The 22,369-nt window shown below is 37.9% G+C and overlaps 1 protein-coding gene across 4 annotated transcripts in view; it reads left to right on the forward strand.

The window, feature by feature from the left end:
• The window catches only part of FAM184A (family with sequence similarity 184 member A), a 159,719-nt gene that overhangs the window by 86,606 nt on the left and 50,744 nt on the right, over window positions 1-22,369 (forward strand). For all 4 annotated transcript variants that reach the window (XR_005217983.1, XM_037843921.1, XM_037843919.1 and 1 more), the window contains exons 6-7: window positions 10,775-10,897; window positions 20,636-20,797. Coding sequence is in view for 3 of the 4 variants with exons in the window: in XM_037843921.1 (XP_037699849.1) it covers window positions 10,775-10,897; window positions 20,636-20,797 (285 nt within the window). In the remaining variant the exon portion in view is untranslated. The remainder of the gene's footprint in view (window positions 1-10,774; window positions 10,898-20,635; window positions 20,798-22,369) is intronic.

Consider the following 22,369-nt stretch of genomic DNA (forward strand, 5'->3'; position numbering starts at 1 on the left):
GTCTGATAGTCCTGGACCTTCAATGAGTCTTTGTCTCCTGGCTGTGATCAGTCTTGGACCCCCAAAGCTATGCTTCAGGCTCCTCATCTGACAGACATTACTGTGTCATATGGATACTGTCATGTTACTATGGGATTAGATGAGATAAAATGGTGATTACCCAGACATGTCCTGGCACATAATGATAAATAAATGTCAATTATAAGTAGTTCTTACTGTGTGCCAGACACTGAAATAATATTTATGCATATTTTCTCATTTATCCTCATAGTACTTGACTGTTATACCCATTTTATTGAGGAGGAGATGGAAGGACAGAGAGGTTGAACAACTTGCTCAAGCACATGCAACAAGTAAGAATCAGTCAGGCCTTGAACTCTGGTCTCAGACACCAAACCCCAAGGCATTAACCACCACATCATGGAGGCAGGTGTCATTAATGGTTGTTACATGTTTTGTATAATAACACTTTACAGTTTTCAAAGAGCTTTCTTATGTATTCCTTGATTCCTAGGAATTGGAGACCAGTGTCACTTTTATTGTATAGATGATGAATAGGTGTAGGAAACCCAAATGATTTATTCAGAGCCACAGATACTTAATAAGCAGAAGAGGTAGGGTGTAAAGTTGAAATCTTCTAGCTTGATGTCCCTTCATTCATGGGGTAAGTAGCTGGAAAAAATATTTAAAACATAAGAAATAAAAAATTCAAATAAATCTTCCTGTTAAAATATTTCATTCTAAACTTACTATTATGTAGCTAGAGACAAAACATAATGACTGTTATTTCTTGGGACTTTAGTTGCAGTCTTCTCTGTGCCAGCTCACTATTCCCGGACCAAATTGTATAGCTTTAATCGTGTGTGTGTGTGTGAGTGCTTGGCAACTCTGGATGTATCAAGTGTTTAAGATTTTGTTCTGTTTATACGTAAATGTCTACTGCTCTTTCACATCTGTCTTGTAATATTATTTTTCATTTCCTCATCCCTTTTGCACCTTGGGCTTGTCCTCTCTTACTGGAATATTTACACTGCATGTCCTGCCTTTAGCCTTCTTTCTTGTACATTGAGTTCTAAGTATTACTATCAAAGCATCTTTCATCAATATCATTTTTGCTTCCTTATTTCATTACTACTCCATTAAATTTTAATTTCTGAGCCACCTAAAAACCTGCATTAAGCCACTTGCTTTTCTTATAATCTTTCTTTAAAACATAATTGCCAAAAAATAGATGACATTAAATTTCCTATGTGAACATAGATCGTCTTATGACAGTCTTATCTGTACCCTTCTCTTCTTTCAAAATAACTTGTTTGTCACTTACTGCTTCATTCCTCTCTTGCCTCTGTAGCCCATATCTGAGCCTAAGCTAACACCAGCCTCCCTTCAAAATAGTATTTCTCCACTGGCCAATTATCTTTTATAGAACAGTTGGCTAAAAGTGACTTCTCCATTCCTTATCCCCTGTTGTCAAAAAAGATTATATTTTCCATCGTAACACCATTTCACCTACTCCAGTAGAAAGCAGAAAAGAGTTAACATTTCAAGCCTGAAACTGCTATCCTTGGAAGGCCTGCTTGCAAGCTTGGCCCTTGGCTGGTGACCAAGCTTGGATTTCTGGAGGGTTCCCACCATTCCCTGTTAAGAATGTCTCACTGTGATTAACTTGTTTATGCAAACAGTATGGTTTATGCTAAACACCTGCTTTCTTTCTGGGCATCTGGAATTTGGGTACGTGCCAGGCAGAGGGCGCCTGCATGACCAGCTCCAATAAAAAGCCCAGAGTGCTCTCTCTAATTAGCTTTCCTTGTAGACAACATTTCAACCATGTGGTAACACCTCCTCCTGTAGGAATTAAGCACACCTGTGTGACCTTTTTCCTGGTTTCCTGCACTTCACCCCCTGTGCCTTTTCCCTTTGCTAGTTGTGCCTTTTATCCTTTTGCTGTAATAAATCATAGCTATAATACATCATAGCTGTGTTACTAGATGTTGAGTCCTATGAGTCCAACTAGTGAATGATTGAACTTGGGAGTGGTTTTGGGGCCCCCTAACACAGACCCCTATTTATTACTCTTCTTACCTTACACTATAGAAATACTGAACAACTTGTAACATACCCACTCCGTGCTTTCTTTGAACCTGTATGTTTTTTTTTAATCTTCATTTTATTGAGATATATTCACATACCACGCAGTCATACAAAACAAATCGTACATTCGATTGTTCACAGTACCATTACATAGTTGTACATTCATCACCTAAATCAATCCCTGACACCTTCATTAGCACACAAACAAAAATAATAAGAGTAATAATTAGAGTGAAAAAGAGCAATTGAAGTGAAAAAGAGCAATTGAAGTAAAAAAGAACACTGGGTACCTTTGTCTGTTTGTTTGTTTGTTTCCTTCCCCTATTTTTCTACTCGTCCATCCATAAACTAGACAAAGTGGAGTGTGGTCCTTATGGTTTTCCCAATCCCATTGTCACCCCTCATAAGCTACATTTTTATACAATTGTCTTCGAGATTCATGGGTTCTGGGTTGTAGTTTGATAGTTTCAGGTATCCACCACCAGCTACCCCAATTCTTTAGAACCTAAAAAGGGTTGTCTAAATTGTGTGTAAGAGTGCCCACCAGAGTGACCTCTCGGCTCCTTTTGGAATCTCTCTGCTACTGAAGCTTATTTCATTTCCTTTCACATCCCCCTTTTGGTCAAGAAGATGTTCTCCATCCCACGATGCCGGGTCTACATTCCTCCCCGGGAGTCATATTCCACGTTGCCAGGGAGATTCACTCCCCTGGGTGTCTGATCCCACGTAGAGTGGAGGGCAGTGATTTCACCTTTCAAGTTGGCTTAGCTAGAGAGAGAGCGCCACATCTGAGCAACAAAGAGGCATTCGGGAGGAGGCTCTTAGGCACAACCATAGGGAGGCCTAGCCTCTCCTTTGCAGCAACCGTCTTCCCAAGGGTAAAACCTATGGTAGAGGGCTCAACCCATCAAACCACCAGTTCCCTATGTCTGTGGTCATGTTAGCAACCATTGAGGTGGGGTAGGCGAATACCCCTGCATTCTCCACAGGCTCCTCAAGGGGGCACTACATATTTTTTCCTTTTTTTTTTTTTTTTTTTTTTTAAACTTTTTTTCCTTTTTAAATCAACTGTATGGAAAAAAAAAATTAAAAAAACAAAAAACAAAAAACAAAAAAGAAGAACATACGATAAAAGAACATTTCAAAGAGACCATAACAAGGGAGTAAGAAAAAGACAACTAACCTAAGATAACTGCTTTACTTCCCACCTGTTCCTACTTTACCCCAAGAAAGTTACATAATATAGCAACATTTCTGTGAACTTGCTCCTACTATATCCATCAGAAATTAACAGACCATAGTCATTCCTGGGCATCCCCAGAACGTTAAATAGCATATCTTTTCTTCTTGGATTACTGTCCCCCCTTCCTTAATTGCTCTCTATTGCTAGTTCCCCTACATTCTTCATTATAAACCATTCGTTTTACATTTTTCAAAGTTCACATTAGTGGTAGCATATAATATTTCTCTTTCTGTGCCTGGCTTATTTTGCTCAGCATTATGTCTTCAAGGTTCATCCATGTTGTCATATGTTTCACGAGATCGTTCCTTCTTACTGCTGTGTAGTATTCCATCGTGTGTATATACCACATTTTATTTATCCACTCATCTGTTGAAGGACATTTGGGTTGTTTCCATCTCTTGGCAATTGTGAATAATGCTGCTATGAACATTGGCATGCAGATATCTGTTCGTGTCACTGTTTTCCGATCTTCCGGGTATATACTGAGAAGTGCAATCGCTGGATCGAATGGTAACTCTATTTCTAGTTTTCTAAGGAACTGCCAGACTGACTTCCAGAGTGGCTGAACCATTATACAGTCCCACCAACAATGAATAAGAGTTCCAATTTCTCCACATCCCCTCCAGCGTTTGTAGTTTCCTGTTTGTTTAATGGCAGCCACTCTAATAGGTGTTAGATGGTATCTCATTGTGGTCTTAATTTGCATCTCTGTAATAGCTAGTGAAGCTGAACATTTTTTCATGTGTTTCTTGGCCATTTGTATTTCCTCTTCAGAGAGCTGTCTTTTCATATCTTTTGCCCATTTTATAATTGGGCTGTCTGTACTATTGTCATTGAGTTGTAGGATATCTTTATATATGCAAGATATCAGTCTTTTGTCAGATACACGGTTTCCAAAAATTTTTTCCCATTGAGTTGGCTGCCTCTTTACCTTTTTGAGAAATTCCTTTGAGGTGCAGAAACTTCTAAGCTTGAGGAGTTCCCATTTATCTATTTTTTCTTTTGTTGCTTGTGCTTTGGGTGTAAAGTCTAGGAAGTGGCCGCCTAATACAAGGTCTTGAAGATGTTTTCCTACATTATCTTCTAGGAGTTTTATGGTACTTTCTTTTATATTGAGATCTTTTGTCCATTTTGAGTTATTTTTTGTGTAGGGTGTGAGGTAGGGGTCCTCTTTCATTCTTTTGGATATGGATATCCAACTCTCCCAGCCCCATTTATTGAATAGACCATTATGACTCAGTTCAGTGACTTTGGGGGCCTTATCAAAGATCAGTCGGCCATAGATCTGAGGGTCTATCTCTGAATTCTCAATTCGATTCCATTGCTCTATATGTCTATCTTTGTGCCAGTACCGTGCTGTTTTGACAACTGTGGCTTTATAATAAGCTTCAAAGTCAGGGAGTGTAAGTCCTCCGACTTCGTTTTTCTTTTTTAGAGTGTCTTTAGCAATTCGAGGCATCTTCCCTTTCCAAATAAATTTGATAACTAGCTTTTCCAAGTCTGCAAAGTAGGTTGTTGAAATTTTGATTGGGATTGCATTGAATCTGTAGATGAGTTTGGGTAGAATTGACATCTTAATGACATTTAGCCTTCCTATCCATGAACATGGAATATTTTTCCATCTTTTAAGGTCCCCTTCTATTTCTTTTAGTAGAGTTATGTAGTTTTCTTTGTATAGGTCTTTTACATCTTTGGTTAAGTTTATTCCTAGGTACTTGATTTTTTTAGTAGCTATTGAAAATGGTATCTTTTTCTTGAGTGTCTCTTCAGTTTGTTCATTTCTAGCATATAGAAACATTACTGACTTATGTGCATTAATCTTGTATCCCGCTACTTCGCTAAATTTGTTTATTAGCTCTAGTGGCTGTATCGTTGATTTCTCAGGGTTTTCCATATATAAGATCATATCATCTGCAAACAATGACAGTTTTACTTCTTCTTTTCCAATTTGGATGCCTTTTATTTCTTTGTCTTGCCGGATTGCCCTGGCTAACACTTCCAGCACAATGTTGAATAACAGTGGTGACAGCGGGCATCCTTGTCTTGTTCCTGATCTTAGAGGGAAGGCTTTCAGTCTCTCACCATTGAGTACTATGGTGGCTGTGGGTTTTTCATATATGCTCTTTATCATATTGAGGAGGTTTCCTTCAATTCCTACCTTTTGAAGTGTTTTTATCAAAAACAGATGTTGGATTTTGTCAAATGCTTTTTCGGCATCTATTGCGATGATCATTTGATTTTTCCCTTTTGACTTGTTAATGTGTTGTAATACATTGATTGATTTTCTTATGTTGAACCATCCTTGCATGCCTGGAATGAACCCCACTTGGTCATGGTGTATGATTTTTTTAACGTGTCTTTGGATTCGATTTGCAAGTATTTTGTTGAGGATTTTTGCATCTATATTCATTAGGGAGATTGGCCGGTAGTTTTCCTTTTTTGTAGCATCTTTGCCTGGTTTTGGTATTAGATTGATGTTAGCTTCATAAAATGAGTTAGGTAGTGTTCCATTTTCTTCAATGTTTTGAAAGAGTTTGAGTAAGATTGGTGTCAGTTCTTTCTGGAAAGTTTGGTAGAATTCCCCTGTAAAGCCATCTGGCCCTGGGCATTTATTTGTGGGAAGATTTTTGATGACTGATTGGATCTCTTTGCTTGGGATGGGTTGGTTGTGGTCTTCTATATCTTCTCTGGTCAGTCTAGGTTGTTCATATGTTTCCAGGAAATTGTCCATTTCCTCTACATTATCCAGTTTGTTGCCATACAGTTGTTCATAGTATCCTCTTATAATTTTTTTAATTTCTTCAGGATCTGCAGTTATGTCACCTTTTTCATTCATTATTTTGTTTATATGGGTCTTCTCTCTTTTTGATTTTGTCAGTCTAGCTAGGGGCTTGTCAATCTTGTTGATCTTCTCAAAGAACCAACTTTTGGTGATATTTATCCTCTCTATTGTTTTTTTGTTCTCTATGTCATTTATTTCTGCTTTAATCCTTGTTATTTCTTTTCTTCTACTTGGTTTAGGATTGGTTTGCTTTTCATTTTCTAGTTTCTTCAGTTGATCCATTAGTTCTTTGATTTTGGCTCTTTCTTCCTTTTTAATATATGCGTTTAGTGCTATAAATTTCCCCCTCAGCACTGCTTTTGCTGCCTCCCATAGGTTTTGGTATGTTGTATTCTCATTTTCATTTGTCTCTATATATTTAGCAATTTCTCTTGCTATTTCTTCGTTAACCCACTGATTGTTTAGGAGTGTGTTGTTTAACCTCCAGGTATTTGTGAATTTTCTAAGTCTCTGATGGTTATTGACTTCTAATTGTATTCCATTGTGGTCAGAGAATGTGCTTTGAATAATTTCAATCTTTTTAAATTTACTGAGGCTTGTTTTATGTCCCAGCATATGATCTATTCTGGAGAAAGTTCTGTGAGCACTAGAAAAGTATGTGTATCCTGGTGATTTGGGATGTAATGTTCTGTATATGTCTGTTAAATCTAATTCATTTATCAGATTGTTTAGGTTTTCAATTTCCTTATTGGTCCTCTGGTTGATCTATGTATAGGAGAGAGTGATGTGTTGAAGTCTCCCACAATTATTGTGGAAACATAATTGCTTCCTTTAGTTTTGCCCGTGTTTCTCTCATGTATTTTGTGGCACCTTGATTGGGTGCATAGACATTTACGATTGTTATTTCTTCTTGTTGAATTGCCCCTGTTATTAGTATGTAGTGGCCTTCTTTGTCTCTCAAAACATCCCTGCATTTAAAGTCTATTTTATCTGAGATTAATATTGCTACACCTGCTTTCTTTTGGCTGTAGCTTGCATGAAATATTTTTTTCCATCCTTTAACTTTCAATTTCTTTGTGTCCCTGTGTCTAAGATGAGTCTCTTGTATGCAACATATTGATGGTTCATTTTTTTTGATCCATTCTGTGAATCTATATCTTTTAATTGGGGAGTTTAATCCATTTACATTCAACGTTATAACCGTGAAGGCATTTCTTGAATCAGCCATCTTATCCTTTGGTTTATGTTTGTCATATATATTTTTCCCCTCTGTCTATTAATATCCTTTATTGTACCCATACCGAATCTCTTTAGTACTGAACCTTTCTCCAAGTCTCTCTGTCCTTTCTTTGTTTCTCTGTCTGTAGGGCTCCCTTGAGTATCTCCAGTAGGGCAGGTCTCTTGTTAGCAAATTCTCTCAGCATTTGTTTGTCTGTGAAAAATTTAAGCTCTCCCTCAAATTTGAAGGAGAGCTTTGCTGGATAAAGTATTCTTGGTTGGAAATTTTTCTCACTCAGAATTTTAAATATATCATACCACTGCCTTCTTGCCTCCATGGTGGCTGATGAGTAGTCACTCCTTAGTCTTATGCTGTTTCCTTTGTATGTGGTGAATTGCTTTTCTCTTGCTGCTTTCAGAACTTGCTCCTTCTCTTCCGTGTTTGACAGTGTGATCAAAATATGTCTCGGAGTGGGTTTATTTGGATTTATTCTATTTGGAGTTGGCTGAGCATTTATGATTTGTGTATTTATGTTGTTTAGAAGATTTGGGAAGTTTTCCCAAACAATTTCTTTGAATACTCTTCCTAGACCTTTACTCTTTTCTTCCCCTTCTGGAACACCAATGAGTCTTATATTCTGACGTTTTATTTTATCTATCATATCCCTGAGGTCCGTTTCGATTTTTTCAATTTTTTTCCCCATTCTTTCTTTTATGCTTTCATTTTCCCTTCTGTCATCATCCAGGTCACTGATTCGTTGTTCAACTTCCTCTAGTCTTGTACTGTGAGTGTCCAGAATCTTTTTAATTTGGTCAACAGTTTCTTTAATTTCCATAAGATCATCTATTTTTTTATTTAGTCTTGCAGTGTCTTCTTTATGCTCTTCTAGGGTCTTCTTGATATCCTTTGTATTCCGTACTATGGTCTCATTGTTCATCTTCAGTTCTTTGAGTAGCTGCTCTAGGTGCTGTGTCTCTTCTGGTCTTTTGATTTGGGTGCTTGGGCTTAGGTTATCCATATCGTCTGGTTTTTTCATATGCTTTATAATTTTCTGTTGTTTTTGGCCTCTTGGCATTTGCTGAATTTGATAGGGTTCTTTTAGGATTTGTAGACCAATTGAAGTCCTTATCTCTAATTTATCAGATCTACAGCTTCGTGAAGTACACTTTCTCTAACTAACCAGCAGGTGGCGTCCACGAGCCACCTGTTCTCCACAAGCCAGTTCTCCCCTGCTTTGCCTTTGTGGTGAGTGGGGGAGTGAGTCTTGTGGGGCCAATTGGTGTACCATGCTTGCGTGTGTAGTTGGTGTTGCACGCCCTGTATATGGGGCGTGTTTCTGGGCAGTCAGGGAGGGGGGATGACTCTAACAATCAAATCTCCCTGGTGATCCTGGAGTTTTAAAGCTGCTGCAGTAGTCTAATCCTTCAGTTCAGTCCTGCCACAGTTTGTCTCTGCCACTGACCCACAAGTCCTTGGTATTGGCGTATGGCTCCCGAAACTTGCAAGTGGGTCCCTCTTCCAGGCCGTGTACCCCCTGGTCCTCTGTTGAGGGATGACTGTGCTATGTCACAGGTGACTGTGCTATGTCACCAGGGCGGTTCTGGGCAGCTGGGCTGTGTAGGGAGGCTCGCAGTCTGCTGAAATGATGGCTGAATGGGGCTTTGTTAATTCACACTGCTCCACCTTCCCAACTCTGGGACAATCAGCTGAGGTTGCAGGGAAGTCCACGCCCAGTTTAGTGGTGTGTGCCTGTTATTTGAAGCACTTCCGTCATACTGGATTGTCTGGGGCAGCTCTGGGGTATGGGGCTGGCGATGGGCAGGAGTGTTTCCTGTCCACCAGGATGATGGCTGTGAGCGGACACCCCCCTTTTCTTGGGAAGTTGTGGTGTTTAGTGAATTTTCTCAGCCACTGGATTATTGCCTTTTGTCTCAGAGCTCTCTTAGTTCTGCTCTTGTCTTGACCTGCCCAAATTGCAAGTCTTTGAAGCTTTCTGTATTGGGCTTCTTAGAGTAATTGTTTTAGGAAAAGAAAAAAGGATTAAAAAAAAAAAAAAGGGCCCTCCTCACAGATCTAATGGGTTATTGAAATGCTAAGAGACAAAGCAATTAGGGCCATTAAGGAAAGTTCCACAGGGCAGAGAGATCAGCTTTTCTTTGGGATTTGCATATGAGCCTCAGGGCCTGAGCTCTGCCTTTCCCCTTTCTGTGTTCACCAGAACTCCAAAAATCCTCCGCTTTTATTTTGGAGTTTTTCGTGCTGTTTTTTTTCTATGCCTGTCTCCTCTCTGCTGGGCTGGCTGCTCTCAGATTCTCTGGTGTCTGGTCTCAGACTGTCTATGGTTGGAGTTTGGATCAGTAGAATGAGTTTCCGATAAGGGCTGCCACTGCAGTTCTCCCTTCTCCTTCCCGGAGCTGACAGCCCCTCCTCTCACGGGACTGAGCCTGGCAGGGAGGGGCGCGGGTCCCCTGGCCGCAAAAACTTACAGATTTCGCTGATCTCAGCAGTTCGACGTGTTCATGAGTATTGTATGAAGTATGCCCAAAGTCAGATTGCTCTGTGGTGTCCAGTCCACGCAGTTCCTGGCTTTCTACCTACTTTCCTGGAGGAGTAACTAAAATGTACAGCTCACCAGTCCGCCATCTTGCCCCGCCTCCTCCTGTATGTTTTTTTACACATGCTTTTTTCTCTGTCTAGAATGTTATTTTTCCCCTTTTGCTCTACCACGTTTTCTTCTTGGTGCCCTTCTTCAAAGCAAACTCAGGAATTACTTTCTCTGTGAAGGTTTTCCTCCCAAGCTGGAACTCATTAGTTCCCCAACTATATGCTCCTGTACTCCATACACAGTCTAATATTAATCATACTATTATTTAATTATTTGATACCATGAACTTCTTGAGAGCAGGCACCATATCTTATTGCGTTTGTTTTTTGGAATTAAGTAGCATGCCTGGCAAATAGTAGGCATTCTTTAGTGTCAGTTTACTGTTTTTGCTCTTTAGATGCCTTAATTTTGGACTGGCTAATTACCATGTTCAGTGCTAGGCCACTGAGTTCCAGAAGTGCTACTGGGTTTTGTTTTGTATATAAATAAAAAAGAATTCTGAATTCAAGAGGTAGTTAGAATTTTTTCTTTATCCCACCAAATTATTTACGTCACACATTTCCATTTTTTAGACTATTGATTTATCTAGACCAATAAATTGTTCTCACCATTTAAAAATATTATGTAACCACTCTAAGTGATTCAGGATGATAAAATCAAAGTCACCAGGACTAATTAGATTCATTGTTAAATCTGATATTATTAAATGAGAGTAAGGCCAAATTTGAAGGAAAAAAAAAGGATCAAAATATAAAGCAGAATATCTTTTTCTTGGAGTCTTCCAAGTATACAGTATTTGGATTTTGTTAATTTAAAAAAATTTCTTTTCCTGAGGAACTGGAGGATCAATATAAAAGGGAGAAACTAAACCTGGAAGAGGATAAAAATCAGCTTCAACAAGAGCTAGAAAACCTGAAGGCAGAACTGGAAACCAAGCTGCACACAGCCAATCAAGAGGCAAGAATCTTTTTACGCCTATCACCTATGCTATATGTTGATGATAATAACTTATTCAGTTGATGTTGTATAGGTAGGTGAGCCTCAGCAAAGGTAACATATTTAGAGTAAAAATAATCTAAAAAACTTTGATGCCGAATTTTGCATAGTATGTTAGTTATGTCTGAATAGGTATATTTTTACTACTGAATACATTAGACAATGTGCTTCTGTGGGGAAAAGCAAGGCAAATGAGAATACCACCGCAAAGAAAGAAACAAAAGAGGTTTCTCCTACTCTTCTACAAAACATTGGCTTAGTATTCTCTGCACTGTATCTCAGTTTTTCTTTTTTAAAGGAACTTTACAAGTTCTAGATAGTGACATCTAAAATAATTTTTAAAATTCTACATGAAAAGACTATTGTTTAGCCTGGAAAGGGAAAGGCTAAGAATAGAATATAATAAAAATGTTATGATTAATAAAAAGTTATGACTAAAAGAAATGTGAACATATTAAAAAATCTGAAGATTGCTTGTTCCAGCCCCTTCTCTCTTTTGCACTGGCTCTGATTATCCTCTGGAGTAGCCTGCCAGTGTCCTCTCTTCCTCCTCGTCCAGTTCATCCTTCATGTAGCTTGTACAGTGATGTTCCAAAAAGACGTTTCTTGTCTTGACACTTTTTGTGGCATTCCTACCTCACCAGTGTCATGACCTTCCCCAACAGCCTTTAGGTCCTGCCTTTTCACCACTCTGCTTGTGCTCACAGAGTGCCCCAGGGCAGGCTAGTAATTTACACTCAGGATTATTCAATTATCTTTCCACCTTTATTCAGAGGCAATACCAAGCAACACAGGTGGGAATGATAGAGAAGAAAGATTGTTATTGGAATTAACTCTGTTATCTGTTGCCCAAGAAAGCCAGCACTGGCTCCAAATTTGCATACCTCTCTCAGCAAAACCTTCTCACTAGGAGAAGGCAGTTGAGTGACCACGTGTTTCTCATGCAGGCCCCCTGGGGTTCCACTCTCAATTCCAGATGCTTAACCTAAGTATTCCTCCAACCCACATTCTGTAATCTCACTAAGAGTTCTAGTAAATAGGTAACTCATTTTCGTTCTGACTGAATTCACAATTATGTTTTAACACCCTGGTGATGTTTTGGTGTCCTTTTAGAATGGCTCTCCAAGAACCCTGCTCACCCTGCTGTATGTACTTGCCATTTTTTCAGTCTAGGCCTTATTTTCTCTTGTCCTACTTTAATGAGTAGGACCTCCAGAAATAATAAGCATTCTGGTTTTGTTTCCTGGTCTTAATTATGAAACTTCTGTAGTGTTTTGTTTTGTTTTGTAAATGCCCTTCACCAGGTTTAAGAAATTCTCTTCTAATCTTAGTTTCCTAATTTTTAAAAAAATCATGAATGAAAATATTGATTTTTCTACATCTATTGAGATGATACTTTTTTTCTTTAATTTATTACTATGGTACCTTACATTGATTCATTTTCTAATACTAAATCAACCCTGAATTTCTAGAATAAGCTCAAGTTAGTCATGATATATTGTCTTTTTGATTTAATGCTAGATTCAGTTTGCTAATATTGAGCCTAGGTTTGAGTAAGACTGTTTTTTTATTTTCCTTCCTCATAATGATCTCTTTCTGGTGTTGAAATCAAGGTTATATTAGCTTCATAAAATGAAGTGGGAGATATTCTGTTCCCTAGAAGAATTGTGTGAGATTGAAATGTTTTGTTGTTGTTTTTTTTAACTTAATTGCATTGTGGTTAGAAATTGAGGTTTGCAGGAAAACATTTTTGAAACTTGTTAAGGTTCGATTTGTGGCTCAGTACATGAAAGCAATTTAATGTTCTGGAGGTATCCAGTTGTTTAATGCAATGTGTCTATATGCTTGTTCATTAGATGAAGATTTTAAATTCTTCAAATCTTTTGTTTTCTTTCTTTTATCTGCTTGATTAATCAGTTACTAAAAACTGATACAATGATGATGCATTTGTTTATTTCCCCTTATATTCTATCAATTTTTGCTTTGTGTATTTAGAGGCTTCATTATATACATAATATATAGATATAGATATATAGTAGGCTACATTATGTGCATTATATATATATTGCTGTGGAAAGACAGATGGAATGAAATAAGGGATACTTCATAAAGACTGAAAGTGATTGTTTTAGAAAAAATTTAAAAGTACACTATTTTCATAAATTCATGGAGCTTGATACCCTTATGTTCTACTTTGCTAATGCTTCACTGGAGGATGGCCAGTGGTGTCCAGAAAACCTCTGTTAGCTGGGAAGGCATGTGGCTGGTGTCTGCTCCAAATTTCTGGTTTCAAAATGGCTTTCTCCCAGGACGTTCCTCTCTAGGCTGCAGTTCCTCAAAAATGTCACTCTTAGTTGCTCTTGGGGTGTTTGTCCTCTCTTAGCTTCTCCGGAGCAAGAGTCTGCTTTCAACGGCCGTCCCCAAACTGTCTCTCACCTGCAGCTCCTGTGCTTTCTTCAAAGTGTCCCTCTTGGCTGTAGCTCCTCTTCAAAATGTCACTCTCAGCTACACTGAGTTCCTTCTGTTTGTCAGCTCATTTATATGGCTCCAGTGATTTAATTTAGACCCACCCTGAATGGGTGGGGTAACACCTCCATGGAAATTATCCAGAGTCATCACCCACAGCTGGGTGGGGCACATCTCCATGGAAACACTCAAAGAATTCCAATCTAATCAACACTGATATGTCTGCCCACACAAGATGACATCAAAGATAATGGCGTTTTGGGTGACATAATACATTCAAACCGGCACAACTTAGAAGTGATATAGGCTAAAAATATAAATAGGACAATTATGGATTTAGATGATAATTTCATGAATGCCAGAATCATAACAGAATATTAAGGGAAGCTAGTGATCCCAAAGTCTCTGATGGAGGATAACCATACTATCCTGTAAAGTATTATTTGGGGGCCATGTTGAGAAACAAAATACTAGGTTTAATGACCAATAGATCTGACTGTTATGGTCTTTTTAAATATTCTTATAACATTTAAGCTATAGATTTTCTTCTGGACATAAGCTTTTTATGCATATATAGCTTACTGTCTTTTAAATCGAACATCATTTGGGTTTGTTTTTTATAAAATGCTATATCAGTTGATACAATGCTTAAAACATGGTGGATAAGTATATATTTGTGAATGAAATACTTAATGACTGAATAAAATTCATCACTGAAAACTAAGTCAACTTCTATAAGCAAGTGTATTAGTTTTCTATTGCTGTGTAGCAAATTACTACAAAACTTAATAGCTTAAAGCAATATATCTTTATTATCTCACAGTTTCTATGGTAAGCAGTCCAAGTATGGGTTAGCTGGGTTCTCTGCCCAGGGTCTCACTAGGTTGAAATCCAGCTGTAAAAGAAACTGAGGTTGTGATTTCATCTGAGGCTGAGGTCCAACTCCAAGCTCACTTGTTGGCAGAATTTGTTGCCTTTGGCTGTATGATAGAGGCCCCCCTTTTCTTGCTGCCAGATGGGGACTTCTCTCTGCTCCTAGAGGTCCCCCTCATGTCCTTGCTACATGGCCCCCTCCTCTCAACATAAAAATTTATTCTTACAAGGCTTCAAATTTCTCTTGACTTCTTTTAAGGGCTCACCCAATTAGGTCATGCCTACCCTGGATAATCTCTGTTTTGATTAACTCAAAGTCAACTGTTTAGGAACCTTAATTACATCTTAGATCCCTTTTGTCATATATTGTAGCTTAAACAGGGGAGTGATATCCCATCATAGTCACAACTCCCACCAACGCTAAAGGGAGGGGATTTTTACAAGGGTTAGGGTCGGGGGGGGGGGGCGGGTCATCTTAGAATGCTACCTACCTCAAGAAGCAAATACTTTATTTCTGTGGCTCCTATAGTTGGAACATCAGCAGCAGTTAATAGGAGACATACAGGATCCTAGTGTATGATTTAGTGAACAGTGATTTACTTTCTAAATTCTATACAGGAATATCTGTAATGTGCATCATTCACAGTCACTAATTGTCAGGTGCCAAAACTTCTAAGCATTGCTCTTTAAAATGTAAACAGTTTTACAATTTTAAAAAAACCAAGGACATGAGGAATGTTTTCAATGTACCAGATTTTCCAATGATATTTAATATGTATCTGTACATTTTAATATAGATATAGTCTGTATTCACAAATGTTTTGTGTCCTTATTTTACAAAACTTTATTTCATACAAACATTTCCATTTATTAAATCTGGCTGCATATTAGACATAATATGTAGTATTCCTTCAGATATCTTTACCAGAATTACTTAAATATTTTCTTTGTTGAACATTTATTTTTAATGTATTATTACCATAGCTAGTGATAACTTTTAAGGCAGGTGCCCACTCTTATTTGGGGAGGGTTGTCATGCAAAGGTCACGGCCAGAGGAGTAGTAGGATAGGTCTTTCTAAGGCTAGTTTTCAGTCCTGACCAGTGACCAGCCAAGGCATGATTCAGCCATTGACCCCAAGACACTGAAGAGCCAGGAGTATTAGAGAGGCCTCCTGTTCAACCCTCTTCAACCTAGGTGTTGTTTTTACTGGTAAGTGGATTATAGTTATTAGGTCTATAAACACATTTGGTCATCTCTGAAAATTATTTCCTTTCTGTCTAGCCGTTGCCTAAAATGAAATTACATGGATAAAGGGTAAGAATAATGTTATAGCTCTCGTTATTTATTACTAAATTAGTCTCCAGGAAAATTGGAACTAGATTCCAGTAACATCAGTAATACTTCTAAAACATTTTTTTGATTTAGGAAACATTTATTGACTGTGTGGTATCTTCAGGGGGTGGGTGTACCTTGACAAAACGTCAAGAAACTTGAATTTCTAGTATATATATATATACACAACATGTTCAGGGAAAGGGGACTGGAAGGCTGTGTACCTGGAAAGGGGACTAGTTGGAGAAGGAGGTAAAGGAGAATTTTCATAGTTTTATTTAGGGCATCTGTATTTGCAAGAGAAATACTATCTGGTGATGGTACCATTTGATCTTGTGAGTGTCTTTTAAAGGATGCTAACTGCATATAGTATATGCTGGGGAAGTTCCCATTGTTTTCTGTGCTCTGAAATATTTCCATAGAAAAGAATGATCTATTTCTTGAAAGTGTGGTGGAACTGACCCACTAAATCCTCTGGATTTTAGAAACAACCTAAATTTGCACAGGACCATTTGCCCAGAGGAAGGGGAGTATTTTCTATCACACAGAGGCATCATCTGTTCCCCTTTCCATGTTCTGCTTTCACCTCGAGGTATATTACCTCTTTCTGCTTAGAGGTGCCCTATGGCCTAGCAGCTACCTGGTGCAGTCAAGAAAAGTGAAAGCATTTTGAGGGGCCTTCTAGGAGTTTAATACCTATATATTGAGATGTGAAGGAGGTTTAATTTCTTCTTATTTGCTAGTAAGAATACATGAAATTTTTCTGTGATTGATTCATTTATTTATATAATAAATATTGAATGGACACTAGGTACCAAAACATTTTTTGGCACTGTGATTGTGGTGGTGAATAAGTCAGACATGGTCACTACTATCATGTAGAGAGACATGGTAACAATTACAGTTCTGACGCATACTGCAAAAGAGTGATAAATGATCAACAGGCTTGCAAGAATAAACTGAGGAAGGCTTATGCAAATGCCTTGCAGCAAGATACATTTCTAGGAATTAAAGGAATGCCCAGATGAATGGAGTTTGCTAGCAACTATAATAATTATTATTATATTTATTTAGTGCTTACCATGTCCCAGGCATGGTTTTATATTATCTCTCCTTTATGCTATTCCCTCCTTCAATTCTCACGACAACTCTATGTGAAAGAAGGGGAGCACAATTCCGTCCTCAGTGTCCATGCAAGAGAAAGTTTTATTCTACTAATTTCTACAGTCGTTTATAGTATACAAGGTAGTTTCCTACGTGACTGCTCTCAGGCATTTCAGGGAGGGTACATTTTTTCTAAAGCCATGAGCTGTATTTACTTATCTTTAGTCTTAAGGGACAATTTCTTTGGGGGTTACACAGGAAACAGCAGGGGCAGGGGGCAGGAGGCAGGAGACAGGAGCACAGGAAGGAGCCCAGCAGGAGCTCAGAGACTATTCCCTCATCTAAATTGCAGTCCGCTTTCAGACGTGCAAGGCTTTTGGCCTTTTCTCATTCTGGAGCCTGCCTTCAGGCTTCCAGATTTTGGGAAATGGGCCCTATGTATAATCTATCAAGCCAGGGGACCTTCCGTGTCTCCACAACTCTATGCAGTAGATACTATTATACCTAGTTACTAAGTCACCGAAAAGTTACATAACTTGCCCAAGTCACGTAGTAAGTAGGTAAAGCCAGGACTCAGTGTCATTTCAGAACTCGTCTTAACTACAGTGCTACTCTTCCTCCTAGTGAAAGTAAAGAACAGGGAGGAGGGATGCTGAGAGTTCTTGCTATGGAGACCCTGTGATCCCATGAAAAATTTTGGATGTTATCCTAAGGGCAATGGGAAGCAGTTGGAAGATGCTAAGTGCAAATGTGTGATTGCTTGCTTGGTGGGTGAGGCTTACACTTATGTCCATATTTGTAATTTAAAAAAAAAGCTTCACTGACTGAAGCATGGAGAATGGATTGGAGAAGAACAAATGTGGTAGATATTCCTGGGAGGAAGCTTCTCCTTACTTACCCTTAAGTGCAAATTACTTCTTTACTTTGGTCATTATGAAGAGGAATTCTGAGTATTGATCTCTATTGCATGTGACAGAAATCCAAGCTCAAACTGGCTTGTGGAAGAAGGAAATTTATTGACTCACATGACTAAAAGGCCCAGGGTAGAGTAGTGTTAGCATCGGGCATGACTGGATTCAATGCTGAAGTTGATAACACTGGAATTCAGTCTGTCTCTTTCTCTTCAGTTGGATTTGCTCTTTATATTGACTTCAGGCTTCAACCATACATTTTCCAGCTGGACATGTGCAGCTGGAAAAAGACCCTTTTTTTAGGAGCTTGTGCCAGTTTGAATGTATTATGTCCCCCCAAACGCCATTATCCTTGATGCAGTCTTGTGGGGCAGACATATTAGTGGAGATTAAGTTGGAACATTTGGATTAGGTTGTTTGCATGGAAATGTGCCCCACCCAACTGTAGGTGATAACTGATGAGATATTTCCATGGAGGTGTGGCCCCACCCATTCAGAGTGGGCCTTGATCAGTAGAGCCATATAAATGAGCTGACGGGCAGAGGAAACTCAGTGCAGCTGTGAGTGATATTTTGAAAAGGAGCTACAGCAGAGGGACACTTTAAAGAAAACAGAGGAGCTGCAGCCGTTGAAAGCAGACTCTTGCTCCGGAGAAGCTAAGAGAAGACAAATACCCCAAGTGCAACTAACAGTGACATTTTTGAGGAACTGCAGCCTAGAGACGAATGTCCTGGGGGAAAGCCATTTTGAAACCAGAACTTTGGAGCAGATGCTGGCCACGTGCCTTCCCAGCTAACAGAGGTTTTCCGGACGCCACTGGCCATCCTCCAGTGAAGGTACCCAATTGCTGATGTGTTACCTTGGACACTTTATGGCCTTAACACTGTAACTGTATAACCAAATAAACCCCTTTTATAAAATCCAATCCATCTCTGGTGTTTTGCATTCTGACAGCATTAGCAAACTAAAACAGAGCTCCTTTAAAAGTCTCAATATCCCTGTGAGTAGATAAGCTTAAATAACGTGCCTACCCCTGATCCAATCCTCATGGCCAACAGATGGGACAACTTATTGGTTTATGCTTTGAACAAGTTTGGGTTGAAGTCCTACTGAGACCACACAGACTGATAAGGAAGGAGAGTGGATCCCAAAATGCCAAAAGGGGATTTTGATATTGGAAGACAAACGACAGATGTTTTCCCACACATACACGTTTTTATATTATTTTAGAAAACAAATTTTAATCGGTTATGATGGCCACTTATTTCCTTTTTATATTTTATCATATTTAATTGTGCAGAGTTTTACATTTTTTGCCTGTTTAAACATAATACACTTTGTCTCTAATTTGATTCTTAGTTTCTTCAACAGACCCTCTCTTTTTATTCCTTATGTAGTAAGGAGAATGTTATTCATTATAACTTTTTTCATATATTGCATTTGTATATGTACTTGAAAATTTTCTATTCATCTGAAAATATTCTGCATTATGGAAGAATATCCTTTTCCATGTGGATAAATTTGATTGTACCTTCCCTTTTGATTAGTACTTAATGTTTGCATGTTGCTTTCTAGTTAAAGTTTTTTCATACATCCTTGAGTATCATTATAGTAACTCTGTGGGGTAAGTACTGTTCCTCCTATTTTAAAGTGACAGAACCCAGGCCCTGAAACTAGATTTTCTGCTAAGTTCAGTATTCTTTCAACTAAGTTGCAGATGCTTTCTTTCCATTGATTCATTCTCCAACTCATTATGACAAGCCAGATCAATACAAAAAGTAGAGAAGATACAAGTAAGTAATATAGGGAAAGGGAACATAAATATAGTGACAGAGAAAATTTTAAAACATGGTGAATACTATGTGCAAATATAGTGGTACATTTTTTAATTAGAAAAAGATGCCTTTGAATGAAAATTTAAATTTCTAAAATGACTCAAAGTAGTTGAAAAACCTGACTAAACCAATTCTAACCATGAAAGAAATTAAGGTAGTTCAACATGTGTCTAGAGAAGGACCAGGCCCAGAGGATTTAGTGGGTCAGGTCTACCAAAATTTCAAGAAATAGCTCATTCTTTTCTATGGAAATATTTCAGAGCACACAAAACAACGGGAACTTCCCAGCTCATTTTATGAGGTTAACATCCTTTTAAAGACACAAGGTAAAATGGAATCATCACCAGAATTGTTCAGCATATACATATATCAGCACATGTGTACAGGGAAAGGGGACCAGAAGGCTTTGCACCCTGGGGAGGGCACTGTAGTTGAGAGAAAGGTAAAGGAAAATTTTCATAGTTTTATTTGGGATGTCTGTATTTACAATGAGAAATAGAATTTTCATGGGCTTGGCCACTTCCTAGCATTTTCCTAGATAATTTAAAGTATTTTATTTGTGGATTTTTTGTTCTCATAATTTGAAGGTAAAGATCTGCTTGATTAACAAATTGTCTATTATCTCCTAATTTTGAAAATGTGTATATTCAATTCTTGACGATTTCATGAGGCAAATTTTATATTAAATCACAGAAATCACAATTTATTCTAGTTTATGGTGTATTTACCAGCTTATCAATATTGACTTATATAGATCACCTTTATAAATAGCAGAACTGGATGTAAGAGGAATATGTGATTCAATTTTAAAGTGCAGTTTTTAAGATATATTTTTTTCTCAAAAATTCTTTTTTCAATCTTTGTTATAATCTTTATCTAGCTTCACTCCTTTTTATAGGTATTTGATCATATGATAGAATCAGGTATTCTCTTTGTTACAGTGGGAGCTCAAGGTGCATGCATGATTGTCATAAAAGGGAAAATCATAATATGGTAGTCTTTAAAAAAAAAACAACAGATGAAGCCTATTATGATGATTTGAGTACTTCTTCCAAATTCATCAAGAAATGATTCATGAAGTAAAATTATAACTAAAGAAAACACTTTAAGAAGAGAAGTGTGACTGTTTTGCTAGTCTAAAACAATGAGTTATGTTAACAAGTATTCTACCTACAGGTTGGCCGGCTCCAGGACCTGGTAAGGAAAAGTGAACAAGGTCTGGGCTCTGCAGAAGGACTCATTGCCAGTCTTCAGGACTCCCGGGAAAGACTTCAAAATGAACTTGGCTTGACTAAAGGTTGGCTAAAGGAGACCAAGGATGCACTCTTAAATGCTGAGGTGATTTCATAATCCTACTCTAAAAATCAGTGAAGTAAAAACTATGATTTAGGCACTTTACTTAAAGCTTTTTGTAAATATATTGTATATGATTAGTATGGGCAGTTCTATTTTTGGTAATCAGTATAGCAACTAAGTGATTCTGAGTGTCTCTGATCTTCAGATTTCAGAAAGGCTCTGCTTTTCCCCTTTATTCTCGTGAGGCAGAGCAAAGATTCAGAGTACCTCAGCCAGCAGAGAGATAGAATCCTAAAACTTGGGGGATCGTAGCCAGGGAGTTTGCAGGGAGAGAAAAACAGGTTGGGAAATCTACTTCTTACCTTTTCCTTCAGAGAGGTGATCTGAAGTCAGGTTGCTTGGGCTGGATGCTGGATCCACCACTTGGTATTTAACTTTGGGCAAGTCACAGCCTTTCTAAGCCTCCATTTCCTCATAAGCAAAATGTGGGTGGGAAAGGCAGAGAATCCTGTTTCCTATGGTTTGTATGGCTATTGTGGTAATTAAATGAGATAAACTGTCTACAGCACAGTGCTTAGCAAAACAGTGTACACTCAGTAAATGCTGCCTTTTATTGTTTCAAATTTTACTTTTTAAGCTTGGAATTGGCAATATTTCCAAAGCTTGTACATAAAGGTCCTTTAGTGGATATATGTTGTGTACAGTGCCTGTATAATTCCAGTTATATTTTATCTAAGGTACAACTATATTCTGTGTCCATTGAATACTAATTATATTAGATTTTTAAATTCTTTAACCAAATAAGCAGATTAATTTATTCTCCCTGAATCTTCCTTTCCTTCTGCTTACCTTTCTCTAGTGACTATGCCATATGACAGTTAAAAGATAACATGGAATAGGTTGGAATTTAGAGCTGGTATAATATACAACTTGATATACTTAGTTTATGTTATGCTAAACATATTGACTATAACCTCTATGGTAGTATTTTGTGGGATGAAGCTGATCTGCATGATCTAACTGTATCAAGACATGTTTTTTTCCATTGTCAAAATACCAGGAAATCTGTTTTAAGGTAGTAAAACTGTATTTAAAATTTTTTTAATGTTGAAATATTTCTAATGAATGATGGTAAATCTAGCTGTGTTTATATGCTACATAGGGTTCTCTGTCCCTGCTTTTGGTGAAGTTCCTGCCTTCAGGGCATTTTATCCTGATTACCACCACCCCCATCCCCATCCTGGCATTGAGAATTAAGATTAAGGATTCAGTGTTATTTCCTTAAGGTCCCTCACATTTACAATGTGCTTCTATCCAATAGTAGAAAATGGTAAAAAAAAAAAAAAAATTTTAAGCAAAACCTATCAACTGTTTATTTTCAGTCCTGATGGACAATTTTAATTAAGAAAATATGCATGTGGCATCATGGTTTATCACAACTGTGTGTAAACTCCTTAAAAGCAAGTGTTAGTTTTACTTCTTTCCCTCATCCCCACCCCATTAGTGTTTAATCAAATACTTTACATTCAGTAAAATAAATGCTTTTTAATAATAAACCAGTTCTGTTCCATTTAATGTTCCCTTTGTGGGAAGAGTAGTTCCTAGAGGCAAGGT

The sequence above is a fragment of the Choloepus didactylus genome, chromosome 7, assembly GCF_015220235.1.
Source record: "Choloepus didactylus isolate mChoDid1 chromosome 7, mChoDid1.pri, whole genome shotgun sequence".
NCBI classification, from domain to species: Eukaryota; Metazoa; Chordata; class Mammalia; order Pilosa; family Megalonychidae; genus Choloepus; species Choloepus didactylus.